This window comes from Leptodactylus fuscus, chromosome 1 (genome assembly GCF_031893055.1).
Source record: "Leptodactylus fuscus isolate aLepFus1 chromosome 1, aLepFus1.hap2, whole genome shotgun sequence".
Classification (NCBI taxonomy): Eukaryota; Metazoa; Chordata; class Amphibia; order Anura; family Leptodactylidae; genus Leptodactylus; species Leptodactylus fuscus.
Genome location: NC_134265.1, coordinates 37,756,328 through 37,780,413, shown reverse-complemented (window position 1 = coordinate 37,780,413; position 24,086 = coordinate 37,756,328). Strand labels below are relative to the sequence as shown.

The 24,086-nt window shown below is 46.8% G+C and overlaps 1 protein-coding gene across 4 annotated transcripts in view; it reads left to right on the top strand.

Annotated features, from left to right (window-relative positions):
- Positions 1–24,086, top strand: part of LOC142198676 (uncharacterized) — a 168,067-nt gene that overhangs the window by 5,718 nt on the left and 138,263 nt on the right. For all 4 annotated transcript variants that reach the window (XM_075269718.1, XM_075269717.1, XM_075269715.1 and 1 more), the window contains exons 2-3: positions 2,099–2,404; positions 7,447–7,537. In XM_075269718.1, the coding sequence (XP_075125819.1) occupies positions 2,099–2,404; positions 7,447–7,537 (397 nt within the window). The remainder of the gene's footprint in view (positions 1–2,098; positions 2,405–7,446; positions 7,538–24,086) is intronic.

The following is a 24,086-nucleotide window of genomic DNA, read 5'->3' as shown; positions in this document are numbered from 1 at the left end:
AGGGTATTAGGAAAATGATTGTCACCGTTAAAACCAATGAGGTTGAAAATTTCTTGCAAACAACGTCAACTTCTCAATCAATCACATCTTTGTTGATTGTGCTTACGTGAAACTCTTTCTATTCGTCCCGTTCCTTCAGCTGCCAAACATTGACGCCGTACACAGAATTCTGTAAGCTTACAACATCCAACAGGGTGATACCAGTTGGTTCCTTTTGAAACGGTTAACGAAATGAAGGTTCAGGACCACTGATGTCCAGAGATCTTTGAAAGGCCCCATTTTGGTAGAGTTGCTCCAAATGTGGCATCTGAGTAGATCTCTAAAAGATGCTGAACACTGTTCACAATGTAACCTCATTTTCTCGGTGCCCTCTTTAGCATTTTGCTTTCGGTACTAATGGACTATAAAATGTGTAACCGTTATTTTGCAGATCTGTAAATGGTGTAGGGTAAAATATGCAGAACACTGGATAAATGTGCAAATTCTAAGAGTCTGAGCGCTCGGTCTTACAGGGTCATTGGCTGAATTAAGCTATATGTACATGACATTGTTTCTTCCAAAGGTGGGAGGTCTGGTTTTAGGTTTATTTTTCCTGGAGAACTTAATGCTAACTTATTAAAATCTGGACCCCTGGAGAGGCAGCCAACAAATAATGGGCTTCTTCTTTGTATAACCAATCTTTTGCAAACAAAGGAGCAACCATCCCAGGGATCTTCATATGTTTTATGTGATGGAAGGAAGGGATGACCTACAGCTGCCAATCCTAGAGATGGCCATACAAATTAGATGAACATTGGTCGAACCCACCAATTTCTTCACGACTGGCTCTCCATCTATGCAAAAGTTTTTTAGATGGGTGTAAAAAAAAAAAAATGCTGCATAGTAACATTGCGTTCAGAAATAGAAATCCCATCAATATTTGGTGTGAGTACCCTTCGGAGGGGGGGTGGGGTCCTGGAAATGATGATATGCCCCCACATCTCAACATTGTCCAGTCTGTCTGGGATGACATGAAGCGACAGAAGGATTGGAACAAGCCTAAAGCCACAGAAGATTTGTTCTTAGTGCCTCAAGATGGCGGGAATAACATCCATGCTGACTTCTACCAAAAATTGTCGAGAAGCATTGATGGAAGGCAAAAGGCAAAGGTCACAGAAAATATTGATGGGATTTAGATTTCTGTTTTCTTCATTTCGTTAACTGGCAAAATAAACAATTTAACTCTTTTGTTCCTGAAAGCATTCTTAGTTTAAAGCATTTTTTTCCACACCTGCCTAAAACTTGCACGTTACTGTGTATACATGTATATATCTATCTATATACATCTTTACCCCCACCTCACATGTCTGCATGAAGGATATAATCTATCTATAACAATATTATTGTAGTATAATGGTACACGATACTCCTGCCATTCTACCGTTCATATAAGTGTCATCACATGTCCTGTTACGTGATCTAATGGAGAGGCATGTGTCATGTAAATTACATCCATGGCAGATTGCATAACGCCACACTGTCACACGTAAGAACAGACAGGATCCATTATCCCGTGTGTCATGGGAAAAGTAAGACTCGTTCCATTAACTCCGTTTAACTTGTCACGGTAGATTATAGTCAGACTACGTCACACACGGCATGTAGTCTATGTAGATTTCTATGACAGGACTTCATTATATGTTGGTCTGCTGTGTTGCATTGTGGGAGATGTTTTGTATACTGATATATTAAGTAATTTGTCATCATAAATCGGAGTGATCGTGCATTAAACTGAGATGCGCAACATTATGACGGAGAGCATTGTCTCATACTAGTATAAACGCTGGATCTCCCACAATGTATTATAGCAGGGGAATAACACTTCATCCTGCAAGGGTCAGTGTTGAGATGTTGGGCCCTACATACTGAGAGCTAACAGGGAAACAAGCAGAATTCTGAATACAGCTCTTGAGTATAAAAAACATTCATACAGTTGATGATCCAACAGTCTTGATGGTGTTCTGCTGTTTTCTCTACACTGGTGTTTTGGTAGCATTTTGGTAAAGGTTCTCTCTCCCATTCCCTATATAATTGATCTTTGATCCCTCCTTCCCCACAGTCCCGCTGGGAGTAGTCGGTATGGCTCATCCGGTAATGTCAGCCAAGGGAGCTCCCAGCTTAGTGATTCTGACCATTACCACGAGAGCCTACATTCTCTGGACATGGAAGAAGAACGACACGACCCAAATTACTGCTTCGGCGGGTCTGCGAACCAGAGGAAGAGTGACCAAGAATGGTACAATGGTCATGAGCCCAAGAGAACAGGAGAGCCTCAGGGAGGAGAGGCGCAACCCGAAGAAGTCGCCGCCAAATCACCTCAAGAGCTAGAACGAACCAAAGACGTTCAGCTAGAGAAACGGGAGAGGTCAGTTGTATTCTGTGCACAATGGTCATTCTAATGCTCACTTGTATTACTGTTTGTCTGAGACCGTACCCCACATCAGAAGCTTAAATACATCAGTCCAACAGGCAGTATCTTGGGTAAGATCAGAAACAAAAATTCATAGCCTCAGCTCCACAATGTTACACATTAAAGGTTGAAGGTAAATTGACATGGTGGGATTTTTATTATGGAATCCCCCCCCCCCCCTTTCAATAAAAGCTTCGTTTACCAAGCTGAAAAATCCAAAAATAAGCGCCCTGCTCGATATTCAGGTGGATTCTACCCGGACATCCCATTAAAATGATTGGGAGCAGGAAATCTTATCTGTGGCGGATTTTGCATGGATGGTCCCACCACAAGTCCACCATGTGAACTCACCCTTTATTACACATGCCCATGAGTATACTGGCGTATTGAAGAGGTTTACATATGAGAGGCTTAGACAGGTAGTACCGCAACACAACATCAAACCTAAGTTTAGATACGCTGACTCAGCAGACAGGATCTCAATTCATAAGCTTAGAGCAATTCACAAGACTAGTTTGCTCATAATGGGGATAGATATACCAGCTCTTCAGTAAGTAACTCACACTAAAATGAGCTTAAATATAATAAGATGTGTTTATGACTAATTGACCAATAATCCGGGGTAACTGTCGTCGTCCTAATTAATTAGGCTGAGTGCCAGCAGTAAGGAAATGACTCCAGACACACGATGTTGGTATTAGTTCCTCTCTCAACCAAGGAGGAAATACTGACGCACTTTTATTAAAACAAAGTGGGGTTAAATAGTAGCAGAGAAAGTAAGAGAGATAACAGCAACGTAAGTTTTCATATTCATTCCTGATTGGTATGGTACATCTCAATCAAACAGAAAAATTTTAAGCAGTTACATATATAGCCAGCTACTCCCGGTCCTGCGTGGTCACCTTGGGGAGCTGTCTTCTGGCATTTGTTTTTCTTGCACCCATCGTGGATGCAGGCGCCATATTATCCTATAGCATTATACCAGTTTCAAGCATAAACAACTATATCTAGCATTCCGCTTTTAAGGATAACAAGGGTTTTCATACATTACATAATTAGAACCTTCACAAATATATCAGCTGATCAGGCTTTGTGAAACGTATGATATGCAGACAATGCCTCGGTTTGAAATGACATAGTATGGGGGCCTATAAATACAGTACATGTATGTGCCTGATACAATGGTGCCCTGTCCCTGGAGATTATTTTGTATGGAGACGCTATAATTCTAGCATCTGTACTTGAGGCTGGTTCTTGAACAGGTCACTGCACAGCTTGCTTACATATATATAAGAAGCTGATGAGACGTTGGAGGCACAGGGTATAGGAGTGTAGGGACTGACTTATATAAAGACATCAGTATTCCCATGGCGTCTGTAGTAAACACACACCCGCTTGGTGCATTTGCAGAGCAAGATGAAAGCTTTCGCTCCAAGATTGTTCCCAGCATCAAGCTTATAATCTAATAAAGGATGCGTCGGAGAAGCGCGGTACTGCACATTTATTCCTTATCCCGGCTCGGAGCCGCACACAACCTACAATGCCAAGTTATTAAGACAAATTTGTTACAGTATCTGCAGTCGTCTTGTGCCGGTCTCCAGCACTCAAGCTGAGGATTCTGTCCTGTGCTCCGCGCCTCAGGATGTATTTTTTATTCCTTTTATTCTCTTTTAATCTTTATAACATAAGACGCGGCTGATCCTGATTAACACATTTTAGTGCTCAGCCATAATTTTTCTTCCATCCTGCTGGGCACTCTTACTACATGTCATTGTGCGGCGGGGGGTCCGCGTACAGCTGCACTTCCCACACACAGTGGGTGGACAGGACATTTGGCATGATGGAAATCTATGCATTAGATAAAGATCTACGCCCAGCGTCTTCATATTCTGTGAAGTAGGAATGAATTACCTCCATTAAAGTCTCCCTAAAGGCCGCTTTTCATGTCCCTGTTAGCCACTTACTGTATATTTGTATATTCTGCTTAGATGCCTTTAGTGTGACTTCTCATTACAGATCATTGCCCAGTTTAAAGGCATTCGCCGAGCACTGATCAGCTTGATATTTTTAGACAATTACTACTGTTTGTAGGGCCGATTAATCCCCATGTAAAGGAGTCATTATACCTTGGTATAATGGTGAGGCTATTTGTAAAATATATATATATATATATATATATATATATATATATATATACAGTCCTATGAAAAAGTTTGGGCACCCCTATTAATCTTAATCATTTTTTGTTCTAAATATTTTGGTGTTTGCAACAGCCATTTCAGTTTGATATATCTAATAACTGATGGACACAGTAATATTTCAGGATTGAAATGAGGTTTATTGTACTAACAGAAAATGTGCAATATGCATTAAACCAAAATTTGACCGGTGCAAAAGTATGGGCACCCTTATCATTTTATTGATTTGAATTCCCCTAACTACTTTTTACTGACTTACTGAAGCACAAAATTGGTTTTGTAACCTCAGTGAGCTTTGAACTTCATAGCCAGATGTATCCAATCATAAGAAAAGGTATTTAAGGTGGCCAATTGCAAGTTGATCTCCTATTTGAATCTCCTCTGAAGAGTGGCATCATGGGCTACTCAAAACAACTCTCAAATGATCTGAAAACAAAGATTGTTCAACATAGTTGTTCAGGGGAAGGATACAAAAAGTTGTCTCAGAGATTTAACCTGTCAGTTTCCACTGTGAGGAACATAGTAAGGAAATGGAAGACCACAGGGACAGTTCTTGTTAAGCCCAGAAGTGGCAGGCCAAGAAAAATATCAGAAAGGCAGAGAAGAAGAATGGTGAGAACAGTCAAGGACAATCCACAGACCACCTCCAAAGAGCTGCAGCATCATCTTGCTGCAGATGGTGTCACTGTGCATCGGTCAACTATACAGCGCACTTTGCACAAGGAGAAGCTGTATGGGAGAGTGATGAGAAAGAAGCCGTTTCTGCACGTACGCCACAAATAGAGTTGCCTGAGGTATGAAAAAGCACATTTGGACAAGGCAGCTTCATTTTGGAAACAAAAATTGAGTTGTTTGGTTATAAAAAAAAGGCGTTATGCATGGCGTCCAAAAAGAAACAGCATTCCAAGAAAAACACATGCTACCCACTGTAAAATTTGGTGGAGGTTCCATCATGCTTTGGGGCTGTGTGGCCAATGCCGGCATCGGGAATCTTGTTAAAGTTGAGAGTCGCATGGATTCCACTCAGTATCAGCAGATTCTTGAGAATAATGTTCAAGAATCAGTGACGAAGTTGAAGTTACGCCGGGGATGGATATTTCAGCAAGACAATGATCCAAAACACCGCTCCAAATCCTCAGGCATTCATGCAGAGGAACAATTACAATGTTCTGGAATGGCCATCCCAGTCCCCAGACCTGAATATCATTGAACATCTGTGGGATGATTTGAAGCGGGCTGTCCATGCTCGGCGACCATCTAACTTAACTGAACTTGAATTGTTTGTCCAAAATACCTTTATCCAGGATCCAGGAACTGATTAAAAGCTACAGGAAGCGACTAGAGGCTGTTATCTTTGCAAAAGGAGGATCTACTAAATATTAATGTCACTTTTCTGTTGAGGTGCCCATACTTTTGCACCGGTCAAATTTTGGTTTAATGCATATTGCACATTTTCTGTTAGTACAATAAACCTCATTTCAATCCTGAAATATTACTGTGTCCATCAGTTATTAGATATATCAAACTGAAATGGCTGCTGCAAACACCAAAATATTTAGAACTAAAAATGATTAAGATTAATAGGGGTGCCCAAACTTTTTCATAGGACTGTGTATATATATATATATATATATATATATATATATATATATATATACATACACAGATTACATGGATAACACAATAGTGTCCGCTACAATGCTCCCCTAAGTGTATGTCCGCTGCAATGCTCCCGTAAGTGTATGTCCGCTGCAGTTCTCCCATAACCGTATGTCCGTTGCAGTTCTCCCATAACTGTATGTCCGCTGCAGTTCTCCCATAACCGTATGTCCGTTGCAGTTCTCCCATAACTGTATGTCCGCTGCAGTGCTCCCATAACCGTATGTCCGCTGCAGTGCTCTCATAACTGCATGTCTACTGCAGTTCTCCCATAACTGTATGTCCGCTGCTATTCTCCCATAACCATGTGACCGCTGCAGTGCTCCTATAACCGATTGTCCGCTGCATTTCTCCTATAACTGTATGTCTGCTGCAGTTCTCCCATAACTGTATGTCTGCTGCAGTGCTCCTATAATTGTATGCCCGCTACAATGCTCCCATAACTATATGTCCGCTACAATGCTCCCCATACTTGTCCATGACAATGCTCTCTGTAGCTGTGTGCTGCATTGTTCCCCATAGCTGCTCGTCTGTGGCTGCAGCACTCCCCATAGCTGCTTGTCTGCAGCTACAGCACATCCCATAGCTATAGTTCTGCTACAGTGTTCCCAATGGATGTCGGCCAAAGATGCCCCTCAAAAACATAATGGACAAATTGTCCGCATGTTAACATGCCCTGAGGAACAGGAGGTTGCCTTGAGTGGCCAGTCAGCACATGCTTCTCCTTGACCATAGGTATCGGTTTTCTGGATCTTGGGCAGAAGAAATAGCCAATTCGTGTAGGATGGGATACATAGGAACAAATCCTCAGCGATGCTATGTCAGCGCAGGTTTTCAGCCTATGAATATAAACAATGCATTCACTGCTATCAAGTCTAGATCTTGGAAACCATTGAGGAATTGTACAGTAGACCGATCACCTGTACACTAGACTATAACTGTGTGGTTGGAGGGGCCCGACTGCTGGGGCCCCATTATGGACATTAGCCCAATACTCCTAATATACAAGGACAGATTGTCTGAGCCTCACCCCAGTGATAACACTTACCAGTAAACGAGAGCCACTTATAAAGCAGATATTTGTCGCTGTTCACATTTGCTTACAACGTTCTTATATTTTGACTTTCTTCCCCTCTGCAGCTACCACGAAGATGTCGGTCCTCCTCCTTTCTCCCCCGCCAAAGCACGCTGGCTCCGAGCTATTAATAAAGTGCGGGTACAGATAAATGAGGTAGGAACACAGCGGTGTCTTATTGTTTCCTGCTTGTCCTGTCTTCCTCAGACACTGTGCTACAATCTCCTGTCGATGACATGTCACATATATAGCGGTGATACAGGCAGGTGCCATCTGGTAATAACCGCTCAACGTCACCTGAAACTAGAAATATTCTATGTGGAAGTTACAAGGGATTTTCTGGGCTAAAGATATGGCTGACCTATCCTAAGGATATCAGATTGGAGGGGTTCTCACACGTGACTAGGAGATGATCTGCAGTACCTGATCTGGCCACTACACAGAGAACAGTGCTGTCTGCTTCCTGGTCAAGTCTCTGTGTATCCCCTACTAAGAACAATGGATCGGTGGAGGCATTTGGTGTCGGATCTCCTCCAATCTGATTTATCCTCTTGATAAATCAGCAATATTTTTAGGCCGAAAAACCCCTTTAAGTAACTTTACTTCACTCATTTTGTACTGATCCTGACTTACAGCCTGTATTGTACTTCAGAGCTGTATTCATCTTTCCATGCTTCAGAGCTGAAATCGCCTAGCTCTCTGACCAAAAGAGCTGCGTTTCCGCAACATGGAGCTTTAGCATTAAGTGGGGAAATTTCATTTGTGCCCCCTCTTGGCAATCAGACCGATCCCCGGGTCAACATTCTGCCTTAAGGGGAACCTGTTGGAGTAATTTGTTCACTAACCCACTCCTACTCCTTATGGACTGGGGGTTTATTTTCCCAAATAGCCCTGTTTGGTGTAGTCCCCATTCAATGAATCCTGATAGGTACACCCCGGCTTCAGTGCGCATGTGCTGACACTTTGGCGCATGTGCATTGAATCTAGGATTTACTCATCTGAGTTCACTGAAGAACAGCGCAGGTAGAAGGAACACCAAAAATGTCTCATCAGACTCCTCTCTAGGCAAGTAGTTTTATTTTTAATGTGGCTGCGGATTGTGTTACAACACGGCTATTTCGGATACCAAACCCCTATTCCATAAAGACCTGTGGTTGGTTTAGTGCCCTAAATCCCTTCGACAAGTTCCCTTTAAGAACAATAGCCCTGTTTATTGTGGGTGACAACAAGCTTGTTAACCGCTTTTAGTAACAACCAGCAGAATTATTTCAGCTCTGGAGTATAATATATCTATGCGGAATTTCGTCTCTGCCGTGCTAAAAATCATTGTAAAAATTGTAAGCATGCCTGATATTTCAGCAGACTCACCACATTGAATGACAATAGGGTTAACCCTTGTTCAGATCCCGTCTACTATACAACAATAGAGCATTTGCGGCAGAATCCCGAATGTCCGCCTTCTATGGCCCACCTTGTAAAATACAGGTTATATTGTCCATAGGGATACTAAAGGTTGTTGCTCAGCTTCAGTACAATATAGGAAACATTATATATTTAGGAAGTGACTCAACTTTCCCCCCAGCAGGCCGGCAGGTTACATTTCCCCAGATCCTGCTTATAAAGGAATGCTTTCAATAATCTAATATTCTGGAATTGTATGCAGATTTCTATAGATCTGAGCGTCTACTGGTGCCATTATTTATGAGCACTGCGTCTTCTAAGGAGCTTGTTAGATCTAGCTCTGCAGGCTTGAAGGGCTTTTCTAAGAATTGTATTATTTTCCAGCAAAGAGATAATTAAGCCTATTAGGAGCTGCAGCGACGATCAGCTGGAGGAATATTAGGTTTGTTGTACAGCGCCCACTACAGGTGGTTGGGAGTATTGCTGATCATAGACCTAACCGATCCTTTAGATTGTTCCTGTCTGCCCAGAAGGACCTTACTGTATTTGGGCACTTGATGCAACACCTCTAAAATGAAGGATTAGCTAAAAATCTGCGCCATAGCCCTGACGGATGGTGACAGGTCTTCCTATCATGCACAGAGATGTGTTCTTTCTTATCTCTATCCTCTTATCTCAACACAAGTGGCCCATTGTGCCAATTTTGGAAACCAGAACATGATTTTGTGCCACTCTGCTGGGGCATGAGCTGTGTGTGGCCACCTAGTGGTGGTGGTAGGTACTGGAGCTTGTGCAAGCATGTTGAAATTTCAGATTGAATTTGCATTGTAAAGTTGGAGTCCTTCAAGCAGATGCAGTGGACGGAGCCAGTATTCAGGTAATAGGGGTAGAGCAGTAGCGCCATCCACCACCTAGTGGTAGTGCCAGGGAACTGCAGCTCCGCTCTTATTACTTGAATAGGGGGAGAGCTACCTCTGCACCCTCTCCATTGTTACTGCGTTTGATAGCCAAATCAGCGGATCTATATGGGATATATGAAATATACATTTGGGGCTGGACAACTCCCTGCAGAAAGGTAAAGGGGGACACCTCTGTTCTTATTGGAGTGTTCTCCAATATGTTAGGGCCTAATTTTATATTATAATTGGAGTCTTAATGTTTAATAATCTGTCTGGTTATGCCAATGCTAATAAGAAACCTAGCAAGATTCCCTGTATTAGCCACACATGTAGCATACGACCACTGTTTCCTTGTGATTGAAATGGGTGCCCAATACTCCTACACCTTACCTCTGAATAGCTCCGCCATATCTAGCAGTAGTCACCCAGAGACCACCCCTTTAAATACTACATTGATGGTCTTGTCCCGTTACGTCAGACCCTTACCTGGATAAAGCTTTGCCTTGCCCTTACAGGGTTAACCCCCAGCGCTTGTTGCCCACAGTTACACGGACTCCGGCAGCCGGGGAGGCAGATTGCTCATCTTTTTATAAACCCTCCAAAGCTGATTTTCTCTCTGTAAATGTGAAATAATAATTTGCGATTACTCTGTGCCCGTCATTCTGTAAAACTCTACAAACCGCAAAAATAATGAGAAGAGGACGAGTCACGGAATGAGGCGACTAGATGTTACGTGACGAGTGCGGTGTACTGTGCTGCCGTATGTGTGATGTGCGGGGAGAGCGGGGTATGCAGGACATGCTGGAACTTGTAGTACCACACCCTCCGCCTCCACACTAACAAAACGTACTTGGATTGTGAGCTAGGAGCTGGCAAGATGAGAATTTTTTATATATAGGGGTCCATTCACACGGAGTAACGTGGCGCGTGATGTGGCACGTATACGGCGTGCGAGACTTTGCGCGCCGTAAAAGCTCCCATTGATTTCTATGGGAGCCTGGATCGTATACGCTGCGTTATTTTGCAGCCATGATTTTATGGCACACAAAGTCTCACACGCCGTATACGTGCCACATCACGCGGCACGTTACTCTGTGTGAATGGACCCAAGAACAGTTTTTTATTTTCTGCTGTAAATTTGCAGTTTACAACCTACAACTCCCGGCATGCAGGTGACAGTAACTTGTACACACAGTATACATATGGGGGTACACACACGGCAGACTCGTTGCAAAAAATTGGGCACCTCTAAATGGCATTTTATTTTATTTTTTTTGGTCCAGCGTTCCCATAAATTGCTGCATTCAGATGAATTGGGAAATTCGCCAAAATTTCTGCCACAAATATGCTACATGTGAATATTATCGTCTAGATCCACTCCAAGTTGCAGCAGGTTTTATTAAGAAAAAAAATTGTGTTTTTAATTGTTTTGGGGGGGTTTTGTGCCATGTTTTTCTTACTATAATGTAAATATGTAATCCAGGCTTCTATCATTAGATGAGGCCTAGCTTTCTGTTCATCCTGCGCCTTCTGGTTCTTTAATAAAATGGCAATATTTAGGCTGGCCATGGACAATTTTATGGCTCGTTCACACGGGGAGGATTCTGACACCAGATCCACCTCAGAGTCCGCCCCTCACAATAGAGGACTAAGTAGACCGCTAGCTTACTTTTTACCGTGAGCGGTATGTTCCGGCTCACGGTAAAAATAAGCGAGCTGTCCTTTCTTCAGGTGGATTCTGCAGCTGAGTCAGCCCCGGCGTCCGCCTTGTGGCAGCAGCCTCCGGACTAGGCCCATTCATTTGGGCCGACTCCAGAGCGGGAAGCTGTGACTGTCGGAATCCGCAACAGTCGCTGCAGGCGGTTTTTGGTCCTATTCTGATGCATCTTCCTGCATCAAAATCAGGACCAAAATACGCGGTCCCGTGCCCCGTGTGGACTAGCCCATTCAGCCGGCAGCTATTCCTTCTAATTCCCATACACATGCATCCTCGGCTTCTGCTGGCACCTCCTTTGGCAGTTTATGTCGCCGAAAGTAAAATGATTGGGAGTGTTGAAACTCAACTGCCTGATCCTTCTCTCCCCCAACATCTGCCATTGGGCTGGAGTCGGTAGGCCACCATATTTCAATCCCATGACAATTTAGAGTTTTTGGTCAACATTAACCAGCTTTACACAGGCAGAGCAACAGAGAATCTTTCATAACAATGCAGATTGGTTTCAGGGTCTGCGGAAAGCTGGGTGTAAACTTCCCTGACCCTGTATGTGTAGAAAAGATGATTCAGGGACTCCGATTCCTATTCTAATAATTGTCTCCACTTGCAATGACCTCTGTGACTTGTACATTTCTTCGGCCCTCGTGTTACTGATCCCGTCCCTATGATATATACCATTGTCCCCGCTTCTGATGGGCCGCTGTCAGTCCAGTATATTAGCGGGTTTATGATGGCTGGATATTGTGCAGTAACAAGCTCCTCCGCCCCCGCCTAATAAATGTGTGCGCTCACATCGGACAAGGCCAATTGTATTGTTTTCCATCGTCTTGGGGCTACGGGCAAACGAGAAGATGGCCTCATTAATACGATTTTATAGAATCAGTTCAATGAGCACATATACAGTCTGGAAGTAGCATCAGATATGGCGGGGTATGAGGGTCACTGCACAGCGGACAGCAGGATACAAGACTGAATCTGTAATATACAGTCATCAGCTATTTACCCCCTATACACACGGGATAGTACAGGGTTGGAAGTGAATGTCCCCTATTAAAAGGGTTGTGCTCCGAAAAGTATTCTTTATAGATAGAAGTAAATGGAGCAACGGTACTTCATTCACAAGTAGAATACAGAGGGGATTTCATACCCCCGTTGTCCTAATCAATGGGGGATCCAATGGTCGGACCTCTGGCGATTTGACACTTTCCCCCCCCCCCCATCCTGCGGATAAGAGATGTCTGTAATGGGACAACACTTTAACCTGGCAGGATTTTTGGGGGACACTAAACCACTTACAGGTCCGTATGGACTGGGGATTTAGTGTAATATGTACACATTAAAAATAAAAAAAAGTGGAGCTGGAAGAGTAAGGGTAAGTTCACACTGGGTTTTTTGGACTGGAACCTAAGGCGGAGGCCGCCTCTGGTTCCGGTCCAAAATACTGGTAACTGCGACTGGATGCCGGTGCATCCGTTTTGGATTAGGCCCAAATGAATGGGCCTAATCGGGAGGGAGTGCCTTCAGGCGGATGTCGCGAGGTGAAACCGCCTGAAAGAATAAGCATCTCACTTCTTTTTTTTCCGGGAGCCGGAGCAAACGACTCCTGGAAAAAAAGAACTGACTGGCTCCCATTGATTTCAATGGGAGCCGTCTTTTTGGTCAGGATTTTGAGGCGGATGCTGACTCAAAATCCTGACCAAAAAACACTGTGTGAACTTACCCTAAAACTTTGGGTTCAGTTCGCATGCCGCTCTGCAGGAAGTATGTCCTGGCTTCAACACCGATGAGTTGAATACAGTGGTGAAGCAGGAGACCTTTGCTTCCTGCTTCACCATTCAGTCCCTGTGTGCTTCTGGAGCTGTAGGCACCATGTGATGACATCACTCACATCACGCCTGCAGCACCCGGAAGACTACGGGAGCAGAGACTGCTGACAGAGCAGGAAGGGAGCGAGGAGAGGGGACTATCAGTGTTTGTTAAACTGTGAGGGTTGCTGGCTGGGGACAATAAACTGGGGGCAGCTGCAGTGGGACATTGAAGTGGTAGCAATTGGAAGGGGACATTAAGTTGGGGGCTACTGTAGTTGACATTAAGCTGGGGCAACCGGAGAAGGATATGAAACTGTGAGTGCACCAGTAGAGGGACTTTGTACTGTAAGGGGCAGCTGGAGGGGTACATTATAATGTGGGGGCATATAATGTTAGGATAATTGTAGGGGCATTATACTGTGTGGGGGCACGAAGAAAAATTTTGGGCACATCAACGTAGAAGTGAGTGGAGCTAAATTTGCTGAAGCGCGCTATATGTACCCTTCCTATGCCATGGTGAGGGGCATGGGCTCATTTTGCCATGTTTCCTTTGTAACTTTGCTGGACATATAAGACTTTGCCCCAGGACTCTGTGTGGTAATGATATCTGTCCATCTCTGGCTCCTCCAGTCCTCCAGAGGGGTGCAGACAGCTGCCCATAGATTGAGCCGTCACTCAGTCACCCGCCTGCTCATCGGCCCTGGCGTATTTGGGGCAGCACCAGGTTTTTCACGTATTTAATGATATTGATAGTAAAGGAGAAATGTAACAAGCGCCCACGGGAGCTGCTCCCTAGATTAACCCTGTGTCTGCTGGAAACCCTGAAAGTCAAATGAACGTCACCATTTACCGTGTGAGTCACGTATCGGCTTTTGTCGGTGTTTACAAGAGGGAAAGTGAGAAAATGCCACACGGCCATTAACATTCCAAAGGAGGCTTATCAGCCGCCAGTCATCCCGTCCTCCACGCGGGGAGAGCGCAGCGCCGTCGTGTCATTTCCATAATGGATTTGCTGCCATGATTATTATTCATATTTTTTATATCTGCAGTCAGCAACCAGACCCGGGGGTGAAATGTGACATGAGGGGGCCCTAAATAAAGCGACATTGCTATTTTCTAAATGCCAGGAGAAATGTACCCCACGCATCCCTTTGTCCAGCGGAATGGTCAGCTGTCAGTTTATTCATATATATATATATCCAGTAGACAATGAGCTCCGTAGCTGTCAGCCGTGAGCTATTTTGCCCATACACATGCATGCTGGGCTCAGCTGAGCATGCATGTGTCCTGAGATAGGATACGGGATAAAGCCACTGACTGACATCTCAGGACAAGAGGATCGGGCAGATGAAATCCAATATGTGTTGTCTGGCAGGAGTCAGGATTAGATGGTCAGCTGGTCCTGCTAAAACGTAGCCGGTACGGCCAATACAATTATGTATATGCCCAGCGTTACTCCCCTCTCCCTGTTTGGAGAACACATGCACCCTTGGCTGTACTGAATGAGCACACACATGGGAGTGCCTGACTAAATGGGCACAGTTATGACACTGATAATGCTCCCTATCCTGAATAATGCCAGCGCTCGGCTGTGCCCAGATTGTACCAGCGATCATCAGATTTGTCTGTAAAATTAATTACATATTCAGGAGCTGCGGCCACAGCCGTGTACACTACGATGTTCTAATGTGCTTAATCCAGTCCTAATCCCGCAAACTAGAAGAACGACCCCCGACCTCCCTGACTAATCCCGCTTGTAATCCTCCATGTTGTCCTCATTGTAAATCTACAGAAGCTGGACAACTCTGAGCCTCACCTGTATGCCAGGTAGACTACACCAGGACAGGGACGGATTAAACTCAATGTATTATTTCATTGTCGTCCTCTCTATAGCAGCGAAAATAAAAAATGATGACACCAGGCATGGAAAAATAAAAATAAAATGCTGCACCAGATATCACATTGGTTTACGGGTGTGGTCTGATGAGACTCCGGGTCTTGCCACAAGAGGGCTTCTCTATAAAAAGACTTTCAGAGGATACTTTTGGGTAGTGTAACTCTTCGTAACTATTGGCTGCACACTGAACACTGCACATGCCTCTGACCCACTCGAAAACATTTTGCCCAGTTTGACAGACGTGTGAGGGGGCTTCATCGGACTGCAAGAAGCAAGATGGTTGTTTTTGGGAATTGCTTACCATCTAGGCCTTACTGACCGAGGTATTAGGAGCAGGGATTATGTAAGGACATGCACACATTGGGAACAGGCTTCAGGTAATGAACTCCTTCATTACACACTTCATACCTCCCAACTTTTGAAGAACTGAAAGGGGGACAAAATGTGCAACTTTAGCCCCGCCCACTTTTGTGTTGACTCCGCCCACTCGTTAATTTTTCACGTGCCCGCACACAGTATAATCCTCCTACAGTCACCCGTAAATTATATGTCCCCCCCTCTATCTCTCCCCCAGTTTCATATACACCCTTCATCTGCCCCCAGTTTCATGTCCTCCTTCCATCTCTGCCCCCAGATTCATGTCCCCACATCTCTGCCCTCAGTGCCATGCCGTCCTCTCCATCTCTGCCCCCAGATTCATGTCCCCTCCATCTCTGCCCCCAGATTCATGTCCTCTCCATCTCTGCCCCCAGATTCATGTCCCCTCCATCTCTGCCCCCAGATTCATGTCCCCTCCATCTCTGCCCCCAGATTCATGTCCCCTCCATCTCTGCCCCCAGATTCATGTCCCCTCCATCTCTGCCCCCAGATTCATGTCCCCTCTATCTCTGCCCTCAGTGCCATGCCGTCCTCTCCATCTCTGCCCCCAGATTCATGTCCCCTCCATCTCTGCCCCCAGATTCATGCCGTCCTCTCCTTCATCTGCCCCCAGTTTCACGTTCCACCTCCACATTAAACTTACTTTCTCCTCCGCTCCCTCGCCGCTCTCTGCGCACCTCTCTCGCTGACACATATGCGGCTGAAGCGAGGAGCTGACCTGTATCAGCTCCTCGCTTCGCCGCTGCCGCCGGTCTCGCTGATACATATGTGGCTGAAGTGAGGAGCTGACCTGTATCAGCTCCTCGCTTCAGCCGCATGTGTTCAACTCAGATCTGCGTCCTCTGGACGCAGATCTGAGTTGAAATCGGGACATACCTCCCTCCAACCGGGACCGCGGGACATGTCACCCAAATCGTGACTGACCCGCGGAAATCAGGTATGCACACTTTGCTCTGATTTATTTTTTTTTTGAATGCACTCAACAGAAGGAAATTTGGTAACTTGGTGGCATGTTATCAATGATAGGACATGTAATGGGGACCATCTCCTTTGTGTGCAATGGTGTCCTGAGCGAAAAATATGAACTGCTAAGGACTTGTATTGTATTGTCTTTAGCAATGAACCCCAGTTTTGTTTGGGATCTGATGACTGTCGGGTCTGGAGGATGCAGATGAGTTGAAACCAGGACATACCTCCCGCTGACCGGGACTGCGGGACAGGACACCAAATCTGGGAATGTCCCGCAGAATCCAGGACTGTTGGGAGGTATGCATCTTGAATCCAGGCTAGCGGCGGCCCAACAGGGTCCTAACGCCTCCTTACCATTGTACAGTTTTCCCCAATAACTTCACCTTTGGCTCTAATATTGTAATCTCTTCCATATATCATCATTACATTCACACGTAAAAAGTTTCCTTCCATTCCAAGAATTCTTCCTTGGTGCAGGATTTTCTTTCTCCTAAAATCTTATGCACATCTACTCCCCAGACTATCGCCTCCTGGTTCGGTGTCATGGGGGATGGTTGGCGAACGCTCCCCATCGCTCTGCCCCTTCCTGTTCATTCATTCCTCGGCTTCTGTATTTAGCTGAGATCTTTCACTGATGTCAATTGTCTTTGTGTAAGAAGTGAATAGATATTCTGTGAATGGATGGAAATTAACACGCACTTGATGAAATTACAGCTTTCTGTAAAATTATTATGGATTAAAGCTTCTCCACTTTGGATATTGTTGTACAGGGTGAATTGAGCCTTTACTTTATTTTTATAAAATTATATACCAGTGGCATCATGTGTTATACTCCAGCGGTGGCGTAACTAGGAATGGCGGGGCCCCGTGGTGAACCTTTGACATGCCCCCGACCAACCCCCGCCCCCCTGCATTCCTGAGTGCACCATTATGCCCCATAGTTGCCCCTTCACACAGCATTATGCCCCATAGTGTCCCCTTCACTCGGTATTATGCCCCATAGTTGTCCCTGCACACAGCATTATACCCCATAGTGGCCCCTGCACACAGCATTATACCCCATAGTGGCCCCTTCACTCAGTATTATGCCCCATCACCCAGTATTATGCCCCATAGTGGCCCCATCACCCAGTATTATGCTCCATAGTGGCCCCATCACCCAGTATTATGCTCCATAGTGGCCCCATCACCCAGTATTATGCTCCATAGTGGCCCCATCACCCAGTATTATGCTCCATAGTGGCCCCATCACCCAGTATTATGCTCCATTGTGGACACCCATGAACGATTATTATACTCTGGGGTTTGTTAAGACCCCAGAGTATAATAATCGGAGACCGAGGAGGATACAAACATAAACACTGTTACTTACCTATCCCTGCGCTCCTTGCTCTCGGCTATCTTCAATGACGTCAGGGACAGCATGTGACCGGGAGCCTGCGTTGCGATGCATAAAGACGTAGGCCCCGGTCATGTTACGTCTGAGATGTCACACAAGTAGGCCCCGAAGCCTTCGCAGAGTGTGGAGAGGTAAGTAACACTGTTTGTTTTGTTCGCTTACCTCTCCCAGGCCTCCGATCATTATACTCGGGGCCCGCGGTGTCACTTACTGATCCCGGCCCCTGCCAGGATAGGTAAGTAAGTAGGGCCCGTTACCCGTAGGAGCCGGTAACAGCCTATTAAAAAAAACCAAAAAAAAAACACGGCTGTGGCCGGGCCCCCTAATATCCCGGGCCCTGTGGCAGCTGCCTCCGCTGCTTCCCCGGTAGTTACGCCACTGTACTCCAGTCACATCCGGAGCTTCTTTTACAGCCCTGCTGTTACATACAGCCCTACTCGGGTTACATCTAGAACAACATTCACAATTGTGCTGTTACATACTATCCTACTCCAGTTACTTCCAAAGCAGCAGTCACAGTGGTACTGTAATATTCAATTTATATGCAATACTTCATTTATAGAGATGAGCGAACACTAAAATGTTCGAGGTTCGAAATTCGAATCGAACAGCCGCTCACTGTTCGTGTGTTCGAACGGGTTTCGAACCCCATTATAGTCTATGGGGAACAGATACTCGTTAAGGGGGAAACCCAAATCCGTGTCTGGAGGGTCACCAAGTCCACTATGACACCCCAGGAAATGATGCCAACACCTCTGGAATGACACTGGGACAGCAGGGGAAGCATGTCTGGGGGCATCTAACACACCAAAGACCCTCTATTACCCCAACATCACTGCCTAACAACTACACACTTTCCACATTCAAAAAAACCTCTATCAAAGTGGGAAAATACCTGGAAACCTTCTTTACTCCCCAAATGGATGGACACAAACCCCAATTTAAGCTCAACAAACAGTAACAACCACCCCTTTAAATCACGTTCCCCATGACAACCACAAATGGAATAGGCAATGGGAATTCCAAAAGCCCTCACCCTTAACTGTCATTTTGAGTGTGTGTGTGTGTGTGTGTGTGTGTGTGTGTGTGTGTGTGTGTGTGATGTGGTAAGACCTTCCAAAATTCACTTTTCTAGCCCTTAACATGAGCCCTTCCAAACAAAGTTACATGACCTTAAGCTGAGCTACCAGCAGAGATTGAGGCCCTTGGCATGAGTAGAGCCTTGCACCAGCAGTGTTTTTGGCACTTAGGGTGAGTTGAGCCTTGTACCAGCGTGTGTCCCTTAACATCAGGCGGGCCCTAAGTTCTGCGCTTTGCACAAAAGTTCCACATTAACTAGGCTGAATGGTACAAAGATTAGTAGGCCCGAGAACCAGGAACAGGTCTTGCAATGGCTGTCGGATAACGCTTAAAGCACATTGTCCACCAGCCAGTCAGCCTCTACCTCCTCTTACCCAACAGTCTTGACCTCCTTCCACCCAAAATTCCCAATCTTCCCAGAACAATAACCCCAACTGTCCCTGCTCCCCAGAGCTGTTCTCCCTTCCTTTGACTGTACCGCAACCTGCCCCTCCATTTCGCGATTCCACGGACCTAACAGACGAGTATCTGTGTCCAGATGCTCAAACACTAGAGTCTCCTCCATTCCATCTCTGGTCGATTTGGTGGCGGATGACCAGCAACCCACCCTCATCGACGACGATGAGACGCAGTTGCTGTCAGGGCAGCCAGTTGACATGCGCATTGTGCAGGAGGAGGAGGCGAGACAGGAGTTGGAAGAGGAGGTGGTGGACGACGAGGACACCGACCCCACCTGGACAAGGCAGATGTCAAGCTGGGAAAGTAGTGTGGATGTTGAGGCAGGTGCAGCACCAAAAAGGGTAGCTAGAGGCAGAGACATGTCCAGAGGCAGAGGTCAGCTGCTTTGCCGAAGCCAGGCCAGACCCGGAATGTCCGAAGATGTTCCCTTTTGTACCCAGCCCAGAAAAACTCCCCCATCGAGGGCACGTTTCTTGAAGGTGTAGAGTTTTTTCAAGGAATGCGCCGAGGACAGATATAGTGTCGTCTACACAATTTGCCTCTCGAAATCGAGTAGGGGCCCTGAGAAGAGCAACCTGTCCACCACTTCAATGCACCGTCATTTGGAATCCAAGCAATGGAATCAGTGGCAGGCAGCAACGGCAGGACAAACGTCGCCCGCCGTTCATGCCACTGCCTCTGCTCACAGTGCTGGCGATGCACTCCAGAGGACGAGCCAGGACATCACTTCATCTGCCTCCGCCACTTTGTTGACTTCTCCCTCATCCTCCCCTGTTTCTGTCTTATCTCCTTCTCCTGCACCATCAAAGGCACCATCAGGCGCTTCTTTACAACAACCCACCATCTCTCAGACATTGGAGCGCCGGCAGAAATACACCGCTAACCACCCACGCAAGCCTAGAACGCCAACATCGCTAAACTGCTGGCCCAGGAGAGGTTGGCGTTCCGGCTTGTTGAAACTCCCGCCTTCCCGGACCTGATGGCAACTGTGGCACCTCACTATGCCGTCCCTAGCCGTCTCAACTTCTCCCGGTGTGGCGTCCCCGCCTTGCACCAGCACGTGTCACTCAACATCAGGTGGGCCCTTAGTTCCGCGCTTTGCTGCAAGGTCCACTTGACCACCGACACTTGGACAAGCGCCTGTGGTCAGGGATGCTGCAGTGCTTATCTTTAATGACAGGCAGGGTGAATGTGGTGGAGTCTGTTCCCCGGGTGCAAACTGGGGTGGCCTATCTCCTCTCCCAGGCCAAAATTCATGGCAGGAGTAGACTGAAACCCTACGACGCTGCAACCTCCACCACAGCTACTAGCGGCAAACGCTAAAACACTGGTGTGGGGAGACGTCAGCAGGCGGTGCTGAAGCTCATCAGCTTGGGGGACAGACAGCACAGTGCCTCCGAGGTCAGGGATGCCATCCTGGCTGAGATGGCATTTTTTTTTCCCTGCTACACCTGGGGCCTGGCATTTTTACGCCTGTGATAATGGCTGGAACCTGGTAGCGGCTCTGGAGCTTGCCAGCCTCCAACACGTTCCATGTTTGGCCCACGTCTAACCTAGTGGTGCAAAGTTTTTTAAAAACATACCCAAATGTACCGAAGCTACTGTTGAAAATGCGGCGCTTGTGCGCCCACTTTTGCAAGTGCACAGGAGTCGCTGCTAGCCTAAAAACACTCTAGCAAGGCCTACATCTGTCCAAACACAGGCTGTTGTCCGTCATTCACACACGCTGAAACCCTACAATACCATATCTTGAGCAGGGTGTGTGAGCTGCACAGACCTTTGATGGAGTTCCATCTACAAAACCCAAGGGTTCCTCAAAGTCAGCTCCCAAAGTTTCTGCACCATGAGTTTCCAGGGGTGGCAGAGTTATGGCTAGGGGAAGAGGCATGGATAGGGATGATGTCTAGGGGCAAAAGCAGTGTGGATGTGGAGGCAAGCTAAGCAGGAAAAACTGGGGGTACAAGCTAAGGCATGGACTGGGGTGATGTCTAGGGGCAAAAGCAGTGTGGATGTGGAGGCAAGCTAAGCAGGAAAAACTGGGGGTACAAGCTAAGGCATGGACTGGGGTGATGTCTAGGGGCAAAAGCAGTGTGGATGTGGAGGCAAGCAAAGCAGGGAAAATGGTGGCTAGAGACAAAGGGATGTCCATAGGCAGCAAGGGCAAAGATGCAAAACTCTCCCGTTTCAAGAATTTTCCTGACTTGTTTCCCCACAAAACATTCCTGGGAGGAGGGCTGAAACACCACCCTCCTCCTCCTCCGCTGTTAGATTGACCCCAGCTACGAGCTGAAAACGCTGCAACACTGGTGTGGGGAGACGTCAGCAGGCTGGGCTGAAGCTCATCAGCTTGGGAGACGGACAGCACACTGCCTCTGAGGTCAGGGATGCCATCCTGGATGAGATGGCAATTTGTTTATCCTCGCTGCCCCTGGGGCCAGGTTTTTTAGCTTGTTGGAGGGCTCTGGAGCTTGCCAGCCTCCAACACGTTCCATGCCTGGCCCACATGTTCAATGTAGTGGTGCAATGATTTTTAAAAACATACCCCAAATTAGCTGAGCTAAGGGTGAAAGTGCGGCACTTGGACACCCACTTTCCCAAGTCTACAGTACCTGGAGCTAGCCGCAATACACTCCAGCAAGGCCTACATCTGCCTGAAGCACCTACTGTTGTGCGAGGTCACCACACGCTCTAACCCTAGATACCTTATGTTCAGCAGGGTGTGTGAGCAGCAGAGACCTTTGATGGAGTACCAGCTACAAAACCCAAGGGTTCCTCAGAGTCAGCTCCCTCACTTTCTGCACCATGAGTTTCCATGGGTGGCAGACTTATGGCTAGAGGCACAGGCATGGATAGGGGTGATGTGTAGGGGCAAAAGCAGTGTGGATGTGGAGGCAAGCTAAGCAGCAAAAACTGGGGGTACAAGCAGCCGATGACATCATCACTGACAAGCACAGCTGTCTGTCAGCTGACAGGCTGACTTTCACCAAAATGAACAGACAATGGATAGACTCATCATATACATGTCAGTTACATGACAAATTTAGTACAATTTGCAAGTCCAAGATGGTTTGGAGATCTGCGGAGAGGAATCTCACCACCTCTTGTGGGTGCCATCATTTGGAAGGCAAGCCCTGGGCTCAGTGGGTGAGAGCAAGCGCAGGATAATCGTCGTTTGGCCTGGCGGCCACTGCCTCTTCCACTGTTGACAGGGCTGGCGCTGCAGTCCAGACCAGGAGCCAGGACACCTCCACATCTGCCTCTGACACTTTGGGGAGTTCACCCTTATCCTCACCTTTTCCTGCCATTTCTCCTTTTGCCCGCGCCATCATGCGCCTCTTCCCAGCAACTCCCCATCTCCCAAGCCTTTCATTTCATGCTAAAGTACAGCGCAACCCACCCACATGCCCAAGGCTTCAACGGCCTCATCTCAAGAAATCTGGCCCAGGAGATGTTGGAATCCCGGCTGGGGGACACTCTGCTCTTTTTGAGCAGAGTGTCTACTGCGCCACCGCACTGTGCCGTCCACACCAGCACTTTCCCCCAAACATGAGGCGGTCCCTAAATTCAGCGCTTAGCCCTAAAGTTCCATGTGACCAGTTACGAATGGACAAGTGCATGCGGACAGGGACGCTACCTTTCAATTTGGGCACAGTGGTTGAATGTAGTTGAGGCGTGGACCGGGTCGCAAAATGTGGTGGCCTGACTTGTCTCCCCACACAACATTCCTGGGAGGAGGGCTGAAACACCACCCTCCTCCGCTGTTAAATTGACCCCAGCTACGAGCTGGAAACGCTGCAACACTGGTGTGGGGAGACGTCAGCGGGCCGTGCTGAAGCTCATCAGCTTGGGGGCCAGACAGCACACTGCCTACAAAGTGAGTCATGCCATCCTCGATGAGACGGCAATGTGGTTTTTGCCACTGCACCTGGGCCCAGGCATGTTGTCATGTGTGATAATGGCCGTAACCTGGGATTGGCTCTGTAGCTTGGCAGCCTGCAACATATTCCATGCCTGGGCCACGTTTTTAACTCATTGCTGCTAATCTTTTGAAAAAGGTACCCCAATGTTCCTGAGCTACTGGTGAAAGTGTGGCGCTTGTGCGGATAGTTTTTAAAGTGTATAGTTGCCGCTGCTAGCCTCTATGCACTCCTACAACGCCTGTACCTGCTGGAACAACGGCTGTTGTGCGACGTCTCCACACTGCTGGCACTAAACATATCATGTGTTGAGCAGAGTGTGTGAGCAGCACAGACCTTTGATGTAGTTCCAACTCCAAAACCCTCGGGTTCGTCAAAGTCAACTCCCTCAGTTGCTCAACCATGAGTGGCCATGGGTGGCAGACTTATGTGAAATCCCATCCCATCCATTGCACTGGACACGAAACATTAGCATGCGCTCAGCACAACTTCGGATATGGCAGATGCATTAAGCAGGGTGCAGGGTACAACACAGACCAGGCCCGAGCACCAGGAACAGGTGTTAGAAATACTGCAGCATCTGCCATTTCCTTCCAATTTTGGGGTTTTGGACCCGCCACCGACTTGTCTGGACCTAAGTGGGGATCATGAGACACAGTTGCCATCAAGGCAAGCTGTGGTCATGTGCGGTTTGCAGTAAGGGGGCAGTGCGCAATTGGAAGAGGAGTTGGTGGATGACGAGGCCACCGACCCCACATGGACAGGGGTGATGTCTAGGGGCTAA